The sequence below is a fragment of the Ostrea edulis genome, chromosome 6, assembly GCF_947568905.1.
Source record: "Ostrea edulis chromosome 6, xbOstEdul1.1, whole genome shotgun sequence".
Lineage (NCBI taxonomy): Eukaryota > Metazoa > Mollusca > Bivalvia > Ostreida > Ostreidae > Ostrea > Ostrea edulis.
Window position 1 is genome coordinate 22,845,497 of NC_079169.1, and position 10,912 is coordinate 22,856,408.

The window sequence follows — 10,912 nt, forward strand, 5'->3', positions numbered from 1 at the left end:
AGGAAGGACTGTATTTATTAGGATCCAAACTTGGGTGGATCATAACAGGAAGGACTCACAGCAGTAATGAAGAGAGAAAAGAACATCAGATGATGATAGCAAATGGATTACTGTCAATTACAGAGTGCTGTCTGCGTTCTTCAGAGAGATGTTTGCCAGTGAAACCTCTACTTGAAGACTTTTGGAATTTAGAGACTATAGGAATTAAAGACTCCCCCTATACATCAGATGATGAGGTAGCACTGAGAAATTTTAATAGCACCTTAGAGATGGGAAACAATAGGTATCATGTCACTTGGCCATGGAAGAGTTCATGTCCAGAACTTCCTGAAAACAGAGAACTTGCGTATGGAAGGTTCAAGTCACTTGTACACAAGATGCAAAGCAAGCCAGACGTCTTACAAAAATATGATGAAATTATCCAGGATCAGTGTACAAAGGGAATTATAGAGAAAATTCCTCACAGTAGTGAAGAAACAGGAATAAAGCATTATATCCCACATCATGCAGTTATCGACCCAACGAAGCCAACCACAAAAGTTAGGATCGTATATGATGCTTCAGCAAAGTCGAAACAGAGTAACCTCAGTCTCAATGAATGTCTACACAGAGGACCTGTTATGCTACAGGATTTATGTGGACTACTGTTGCGCTTCAGAATGAATAGGATAGGAATTGTAGCTGACATAGAGAAAGCTTTCCTGCAAGTTGGATTGCAAGTCAAAGACCGAGATGCCACCAGATTCTTTTGGTTGAAGGATGTGAACACCCGGAGCATAGAAAACAACACTCAAGTATACCGATTTTGCAGAGTGCCGTTTGGTGTAATATCCAGTCCATTTCTTCTGGCAGCAACTATTGACCATCACCTCTCTATGTACAACAGTGAAACAGCTGAAAATATTAGAAACAATATCTACGTCGACAATGTAATCACTGGAGTAGATACTGTTACAGATGCAGAAGTTCTATACAAGGATAGTAAAGAGATATTTAGTGCTATGTCAATGAACCTCAGAGATTGGGCTTCAAACAACAAGGAATTTTACAACTCCATTCCAAAATCAGATCAGTCTGTGAGAGAGAAGATGAAGATCTTAGGATTGACATGGATCCTCACTGATGATACACTTGCAGTACCATGTTTGAAATGTGAAACAGAAGTCATGCCAGTTACAAAAAGAGAAGTACTGCAGCGAGTGGCATCTATATATGACCCACTTGGATTTTTCACTCCAGTGACTTTAAAGACAAAGTTATTTCTCCAGATGTTGTGGAGGAAGAATTTAGATTGGGATGAACAGCTTACAGAAGAAGATGTTCAGCAATGGCAACTTATATCTACAGACCTACAAGATATTCCACAGTGCCACATGCCAAGATACATTGGACTGCCAGGAGAAGTTACATGTAGATTGCTTTGCTTTTGTGATGCCTCTACAAAAGCGTATGCCACTTCTGTTTACCTGCAGATATTCAACAGGAAAACAAGAACATGCAATCTTGTATTTTCCAAGATTCGTCTGGCACCTGACAAGAAGATCTCGCTTCCAAGACTGGAGTTATTGGCAGTTCTCATAGGGGTTCGTAGTATATTGTTTGTAGAGAGACAACTGACTTTAGCTATTTCAGAAAAGATACTGTGGACTGATTCACAATGCGTATTACATTGGATTAAGACAAAGAAGCCATTGACAGTGTTTGTAGAAAACAGACTAAGAGAAATTCATAATAGCAGTGACATAGAATTTCAGTATGTATCAACCAAGGACAACCCTGCAGATGTCGCAAGTCGTGGAACAACTGTTTTCTCCCTTAGAAAGAATAAAAACTGGTGGAATGGTCCCTCATGGTTAACAAAGAACAGAAGTGAATGGCCCACATGGAAATTACTTGACAACCATGAAAGTAAAGAAGCTATGGAGTCGGAGTACAGAGTTCCAAAGGTACTGTTTGAAGCTAAATTGCTGGTGGGGGAGGGTCCTAGCAGAATGACAGATAGCTCTGACAACCCATTCTGCCTGGATGTTAAGAAGATTTCTTCCTTTACACGTCTTGTGCGAGTTTCCGCCTGGGTACTAAGATTTATCAAGATACTTGAAGGGAACGAAATACATCCAGGACCATTGTCATCTGAAGAGTTGAATGAATCCAAAGTTTTGTGGATAAAACATGTACAAAGCCAGCACTTTAAGGAAGTGAAAATTGCACTGGCAGAAAAGAAAAGACACAATTTAGTGAATCAGCTTTGACTTATAATAGATGAAGAAGGTCTTATTAGATGTGTTGGTCGACTCGGCGCTGCTCATATGACGGAGGGAGCGAGGCAACCAATACTACTACCAAAGAGAAACCATGTGACTGACTTACTGATAGATAGTCTTCACAAAAGATCCTTTCATGTTGGAGTATCTCAGACCTTATCCATGATCCGACAGACATACTGGATCCCACAAGGCCGCTCAGAAGTTAAGAGAATCTTGAGGAAATGTACTGTGTGCAAGAGGCATGAAGGAGGACCATACAAAATGCCACTGATGCCGCCATTCCCGAAGAAACGTGTTAACGAATCGGCTCCATTCACCTTTACTGGAGTAGATTACTTTGGTCCAATATATGTCAAAACAGAAAATGGGAACAAGAAAGTTTCGGTTTGCCTGTATACATGCTTAGCAGTTAGAGCCATACATATGGAACTTATGCAGGACATGTCAACAGAGGAATTTCTTTTGGGACTTAGAAGATTCATTGCACGATGGGGAAAGCCCAAGCAAATAATATCCGACAATGGATCTCAATTCAAGCTTGCAAGTGATGTGCTAGAAAAGGTATGGAAGTCAACTGTTCGGGATCCAAACGTACAGACCTACATTTCTAATGAAGATATCCGATGGCAATTTATTGTTGAACTTGCACCTTGGATGGGGGGATTTTATGAACGCTTAATAGGAGTCGTTAAGCGGGGTCTCCGAAAGACCATTGGAAAGCTGTGCCTAACCAGTGAACAGCTACGAACTATACTGGCCGAGTCGGAAGCTGTTGTGAATTCCAGACCTTTGGTGTATGTTGGAGATGACATCAACTCGAACATCGTTCTCACTCCAGCACATTTTCTGACATTGAACCCAAAGACTGGAATTCCAGATGATGAAAAAGTAGGCGTAGAAGACACAGACTATTTACCCTTCATCAGCAGTTCTGATAAGCTACTCCTTACATGGAAGAAAGGAAGGAAACACTTAGATGCTTTTTGGAAAGCTTGGCGAGATGACTACCTTCAAAGTCTTAGAGAAAGGACCTCTTACAAACTTAAAGAAGGACGAATTCAACATAGGATGGAACCAAGAATTGGAGATGTTGTACTGATTAAGGATGATCTTCCTCGAGGGAACTGGAAAATTGGACGCCTTTGTGAACTAATTGTGAGTCGGGATGGAGAAGTGCGGTCGGGAAAGGTGTTGCTCCCCAGCAAAAGGACCTTTAAACAGACCATTGAACTTGTTATACCCTATTGAATGTTCGGAAGAGAGTGATTCAAAGAAAAGCGTGGAAAGAAGTGAAAATCAAAGTACCGAAAGACCTAATAGCTTGAACCAAGAACATTCCAAAGAGAGGAAACCGTGTGTGACTGATTCAGATGGAACTACTTCTGAAAACCGTCCAAAGCGAAGAGCTGCCGAGAAAGCGAAGGAAAAAATCAAGGACTGGTTAGATGCGTAACTATTCTTCGGTCGTGGGAGTGTTGCGAATCCGCAATTATATTAACATTTTAAATTATTTCCTTCATTTCTAGTTATTCTGGTTTATTATCAGTTTCATTTTATTTGTTATATAGAGAATTTTGATTATTCCGTTTTTGTCTTAGTATGACTTGTCATTAGGTTTTAGTCCGTGTCCGTTTTTATCCGATTGTTTACATTTTAACATTATTAAGATAGGAAGTAAATATAGCAGAAGACAGCTGGACCGACTTGTACGAGTAGAATAGGTAGAGAAGTGAAATAGATTATCTAGCAGGGAGTTTATAGTAAAGTAGAATACAAGTTGAATAGTAAATTACGAATAGAAACAGGTTTGTGTTTGGATCTTGTCTGTTTATATCAATAGATCTAGCATTTATTCATAGTTCATTAATAGTTGAAGATTATTATTCTGTATCCAATGTGGCGATTTTAGATTTGTCTGATTTAGATATATATTGATCTATATTATTTAATTACCTACTCATTTACATATTTCATAATCATTGAATGTGTTATATTTGTTTTATAATGTATCTGTAGACGTGTATCGCAGTATTGTGTTTTAATGTTTATTAAATGTGTGAACTGTGAATTTGTGATCCGTGTGTGAATTCAAGGAACAAAGCAGCCTTCGCCACAAAAATTGGTCAACTAATGCATCTTAGGTAGAAGGTGTGTCGCATCCTACTTTAAGGTCACTGTGACATTTAATTAAGGTGATATAAAAAAATGTTTTAATGGGTACAATCTATACTGTTAACAATATGTGACGGGCGTATCATGTGCCGTGGCGGTGCACTTTATTTACTTCTTGATATCTTTTCAAAGGTTTGAAGAATATTTGGGACAAGGGGGACGTGAATTGTAAATTAAAGGCCTTTTGCACCCCCGGTGCCTTAGGGGCGGGGCAAAAATTGACAAACATTTAACCCACATCTGTAAAAAATAAAAATGCATAGCTACATGTATGTAGAACAGGAAGACTTTTACCAAAATCCACGGGGTACAGGTTGTAACTCCAGGGCGGGGCCAAACTTGGTACATGTATATAGTGTTTATATCTAAAGCATTTTAATAATATCATCTTGAATGCTACTGACACTGAATTGATACTTAGTGGGTATTTTAGACGGAGCATGGAGTCTGGTACCAAAATTGTAAAATTCATGATCCCAGGGTAGGAGTTTAGTTCCAGGGTGGGGCCAAATTATTAAAGTGATAATCATCTATCATTTGAAAACCTTCTTTAATTTACGTGAGCCTGAATAAAAAGTAAATGCATATTTAGGAAAAACGGAAACAGATGTACAGAATTTGACAACTACAGGGTTTTTACTCTAGCGCGGGTCCAAAATAGTCATGCAGTGTTAATATGACATATAGGGACCTATTATGTAAAGTCTTTCATTGGCATGGGCACTTACGAAGAAATTAATTTTGTGTTTTATGAACACGTTTTATTTTATACGGCTGCTGAATACCGGGTATTAATATTAGAATTAGATAAGCAGAAAAATATTCTTCATTTGGGGCTTATGAAACTTTCAACTAATATTCAGGTGCCCGATAAAGGTCTGTGGGCCTCTTGTCATAGTGAAAATGTGAAGCGCCTCCAGCACCTCACTGAGTAAGCGGGCAAATACGACAGGAACAAAAAAATCTAGTTGTCATTTCTGTTCGTGTCTTTAATGTAAAATACCTTAATGCGGTTTATTTACATACACACAGTGTTAGGAAATAAAGCGTTTCATGAAAAGCGAAGATAACGAACAGTGATCAATCTCATAACTCCTATAAGCAATACAAAATGGAGAGTTGGGCATTCGAGAAATTTTACACGCGTATCATATATGAAGATTCTCTAAAACTGTTTAGAATTTGCTATTATAGAAAGACATGGTACGCATATCTTAGAAACGACCTCTGCTTTTTCTTCAGTGACAGCTTTGGTATCGGTTACTCAGTATAAGTTTCTTTACTGTCAGCCCCAAAACATGTAAACTGTGAGCGACGCATTCCTCTTGTCGTGTGATTACTACAAGTAGGCACGGTATAATGATATAGTTATTTACACCCGTTCTTAAGACCCATCATTGTTTCGATTGGACAAAGGTTATCAACGCTTAATGATATATATACTTTCATATGCCTTTTACAGTTTAAAGCATTTTTGACCAAGTCTAAATACCTTGCATGCTGTCATGAATCCCACCTGAACAAAATTTGCATGTAAAATAAGTTACACTTACAGATAGAGGCACTGGAATTTTTGCCCACGAATCGGATGCTGAACGTTTTACAGTTTTTAAAGCAGTTTAAGATTTTGGGATTATTTATGGCGATATGGGCCGTAGCAGAGATTGATTGATTGAATATTGTTTAACGTCCCTCTCGAGAATATTTCACTCATTTGTAGACGCCACCATTGCCGGTGAAGGGCTGCAAAATTTAAGCCTATGCTCTTTGAGCAGGGGGATCTTTATCGTGCCACACCTGCTGTGACACGGGACCTCGGTTTTTGTGGTCTCATCCGAAGGACACCCCCCCCCTACCCATTTAGTTGGCTTTTACGACAAGCAAGGGGTACTAAGGGCCTATTTATGTCTTGTTTTTGTACTTTCCGTCCGTCAGTCTGGCTGTCACAAAATATTGTGAACACTTCTCCTATATGGCTAGTTGGAGGCTTGAAACTTTGTATAATGCTTCATTGCCATATGTAGATGTGCATATATTCAGGACAGGAGGATCCAATTTTCCTAATGGTTAGAGGGGTGGAGGATGTATACTAGATTGTGAACACTTCTCCTCCTATATGGTTTATCAGATAGATTTGAAACTTTGTACAATGCTTCATTGCCATTCTTAGATGTGCATATTGTCGTGACAGAAGGATCCAATTATTATACCCCCTGAACGAAGTTCTGGGGGGGTATATAGGAATCACTCTGTCTGTCTGTCTGTGCAGATTCGTGTCCGGGCCATAACTTCTTTGTTCTTTGACTTAGGCATACCATATTTGGCACACAGGTAGATCACCATGAGACGATGTGTCGAGTACCTTCATGACCTTTATATGACCTTGACCTCAAGGTATTAAAGGTTTTTTTTTTACAATGGATTCGTGTCCGGGCCATAACTTCGTTGTTCTTTGACATAGGCCTACCATATTTGACACATGAGTGTATCACCATGAGACGATGTGTCATGTACCTTCATATGACCTTGACCTCAAGATCAAAATTAAAGGTTTTTACAATGGATTCGTGTCAGGGCCATGACTTCTTTCTTCTTTGACATAGGCATATCATATTTGACACATGAGTGTATCACCATGAGACGATGTGTCGAGTACCTTCATTACCTCTATATGACCTTGAACTTTGACCTCAAGGTCAAAATTGATTATAGGGTTTTGACATAGTCTCACGGTGATACACCCATTTCTTATGGTATAACTATGTTTCATACACATTCTTGACCTCTTTATGACCTTTGATCTCAAGATCAAAATTATAGGTTTATGCCATGAATTTGTGTTAGGACTATATCTTCCATTTTCTTCTACAAAGGCATACCATATTTTGACACTCATGAAAGAGGTAATGTATACCTATTAACAACATTCTTAGTGAGCATTGCTCACAGTAGATCTTCTTTTCGTTAATGTTATAGTGGATCCAAGAGGCGTGGCGGATGTTACAATAGATTGTGAACGCTTCTCCTCCTATATGGCCTATCCGATAGACTTGATATTTTGCACAATACTTGATGCCATTTGCAGATATGCATATTGAAGGGACAGGAGGATCCAATTGTTATCTTTAAAGTTTAGTAGATCTGAGGGGTGGAGGATGTAAAATAGTTTGTGAACACTTCTCCTACATCGTTTATTGGAGTTCATAATGTTTATGTTCCTGCTCATGCTTTGTCCTCCATACCATGCAGTACATTAAGGGGAGGAGGTTTCATTTGGAGTACTTCCAATTTGGGAAGGTGGGGAGACATTTGTTTTTCATAAAACAATCTCTAGTCTAACCCGGATCCCCACGGGATCCGTAGCAGAGAGGATTGTTCATCGTGTCAATGCTTGTCACGGCACTTCTGTTTTTATGGTTCACACGTTTTTAAGACTAACAACTGCCGAAGGAGCAGTCACTACCGATTTTACGTCTTAAGTTTTGAGACGGCCAAGGCAAGAGTGAGGCTCAGACTGATTTTGACAGCGGATGACTCTGTTTACCTGTACAGGATATAAGGCTCACGGCGAGTGTGACCGGTCGACAGGGGATGCTTACTCCTCCTAGGCACCTGATCCCACCTCTGGTGTGTCTAGGGGTCCGTGTTTGCCCAACTATCTATTTTGTATTGATTGTAGGAGTTATGAGATTGATTACTGTTCGTTATCTTCACCTTTCACTCTCGACATCAAAGTGAAAGCTCTAATCACTGAGCCACCGGGACCTTTGCTTTATACTTCGGAACTCCACCCTTCCTTAAGCTTGTACATTATAAAGGTACATGTAAACGATATATTAAGAGAACAATTTGTTGAAAATATCTCGGTTGAAAGAAGATATTGAACAATCAGGTTAATGTTATTAATTCATAATTAAATATATAATTAGTTCAGATGAGTTAGGGGTCTTTTGGTTCTGACCTAATTAATAATTCATTTTAACTGTAAAGGTAAAGATTACGAAGTGATCAATCCATAGCTCCTTAAAAGAGCACACAATTCAGAATAGGGCAAACACGGACCCGTGGACAAACCAGAGGTGGGATCAGGTGCCTAGGAGGAGTAAGCACCCCCTGTCGGCCGGTCACACCCATGTTTTGGATAACGTAAGATTTGTACAAATTCAAACGCAACTCCAGTCGGGCTAAACGTAACGTCTCCAACAGAGATAATTCAGACAGACCAAGCAAGCACGTTAGCTGTGCGAAACATGTAATATTCGCACGCTGTGCCGAAGCCCTTCATATTTTAGTTTCCTACAATTTTTTATTTCCTAACGAAACGTAAATTTATTTGTTTTCAGTGTGATATTTGCAACAGTACATATACTGCACGATTTATCTCTCCTTCTTTTCTATTGCTTATATGATGTGATTAAATTGTCAGGTGATGCAAGGGCCTATTAAAGTCATTGATTTGGTGCAAGTAATCCTTGCGTAACGCGTCCTCTTAAGCATTCTCCAGTTATTTGATGCATAGGAGGCATCATACACAAATCTGTCCTGGTACAGGAAAGGTGAAGATAACGAACATTTTTAAAGTCCTATAAGCAATACAAAATAGATAGCTGGACAAACACGGACCCCTGGACTCACCAGAGGTGGGATGGTTTTGTAATGGTTTGTGACCAAGTATGAATCTGTGACGTAAAGCTTGACGTGCAAAGCAGCATACCCGTTCTTCTACGATGGAGGCATAGATAGTCAAACGTTTGATATTGTTATTTAGGATATTTTAATTTTCCGCTCCATTAATCGATGGAACCATGGGGATTCCCCACTCTATGTTATGACTAACGCATAATCACCATAACTTTGTTTCTGTAGTTGCCTACACTCGAAAGAGAATTGAGTTTCGATGGAAGTCCAACAGACCCGTGATCACTAGCAATACAGTGGAGCTACCCCAATTCACTCTTGTAAACATTGAAACAAACAATTCTTGTGATGGAAATGACGGTAAACTCCTTTTTCGTCAACACGAAGCACTGATTTTTAATCTTGTAATCTACAAGCGTTACAATTTATCTAAAATTGGAGACACCGATTTCAACATTCCCATGTACTAAAAGATGATTCCTTATCGTACTTGCAGATGCTGGCGATTTCACCTGCATCCAGGTAAATTTTAATCTAAATCGCAATATAGGCTTCTATATGATCCAGCTGTACATCCCCACCATTATGATCGTGCTATTGTCCTGGCTGTCGTTTTGGCTAAGTGTAGACGCTGTTCCCGCACGCATTTCACTGGGCATCCTGACCGTTCTGACAATGACAACACAGAAAAGCGCCGCCATATCTTCCCTGCCCAGAGTATCCTACGTGAAAGCAATTGACATATGGATGGCGATGTGCCTAGTGTTTGTCTTTGCTGCTCTACTGGAATTTGCTTTCGTAAATGTGATGCAGAGAAGGCAGCAGAAAATCGTAATCTTAAGTAATGCCTCAAACGAATGCAAATTGGTAAGAAATTAATTGCACGTTGTTAATTACTTCATGTATAACGGAAAATTGTATACCCCGATATTGAAAGGCATATAAGTGTTGTTCTATCTGTCAATAAATCCCAACAACTCTAACCTGATGAATTTAGAACTATACAAGATAGAGACATAATGAATTAAAGGTCAGAGTCAATGTGAAGTTCAGGTGATTCCTAATTAAAGAATAATAAATCTGCTAAATTTTGAATGTGGTCACGCTAAAGAGACGTAGTGCTTAACAAATGCATCTTCAATTATAAATGCAGTCTCGTCATTTGTAGGCAGAAGTTAGGACACCAAGTTTGAACAACAGGCGTTTCAACAGCGGACAAAAGGAAGCAATTCGTGTTGATCATGTTTCCAGAATTTTATTTCCTGTTGTATTTCTTACATTCTGTGTGATATATACTATCGTATATATGGTTTAAATTTTTTCAATAAAATGATGACAGTGTAGTTAGCTCACTTGAGCCTACGGCTCAATTGAAATAGTCCAGTGAATGTGCTTTTGTATAGAGCGTCGGGCTCGGCATACGGAATGTCTGCTTGATTGTATATTGAAATAAAATTTTAGAAATTCGGATGTTTCTTCTTCAGACTTTATTTTAATATGTTGTACGGTGTGGCCATTTAGACGAGAGAAGCCTATCAACATCTTGCAACACGACTTATAGACATTTTATCCGCCTTTTCATTTAACGCTATAAATATAACACGGTGGATGTAAACAGGCACATGTATGTTGTGACGTCATATTAGCTATAATTGTGTTTTTTCTTCTTCTTTCAAACCAAGCAAAAACAAAACGTTTGAAGCTATGAGAAAGCTTGCCTGAAATTTTAAAGCGTTTATGGTACTTTCTAAATTATTTTAATTACGAGATTGTCAATGAAGTATACCGCAGTGACGACATTTTTCAGAAGCATTATGGGTGATACTGATCTTTTT

General features: G+C 39.0%; 1 protein-coding gene across 2 annotated transcripts in view; it reads left to right on the forward strand.

Annotated features, from left to right (window-relative positions):
- Positions 1-10,545, forward strand: part of LOC125683309 (glycine receptor subunit alpha-2-like) — a 94,501-nt gene extending 83,956 nt beyond the window's left edge. Inside the window, exons 6-8 of one of the 2 annotated variants that reach the window (XM_048924342.2) lie at positions 9,306-9,437; positions 9,574-9,944; positions 10,231-10,545. In XM_048924342.2, coding sequence (XP_048780299.1) covers positions 9,306-9,437; positions 9,574-9,944; positions 10,231-10,245 — 518 coding nt within the window. In that variant the 3' untranslated portion in view covers positions 10,246-10,545. The remainder of the gene's footprint in view (positions 1-9,305; positions 9,438-9,573; positions 9,945-10,230) is intronic. The other variant, XM_048924341.2, reaches the window with a different exon arrangement.
- The last annotated feature ends 367 nt before the right edge of the window (positions 10,546-10,912 follow it).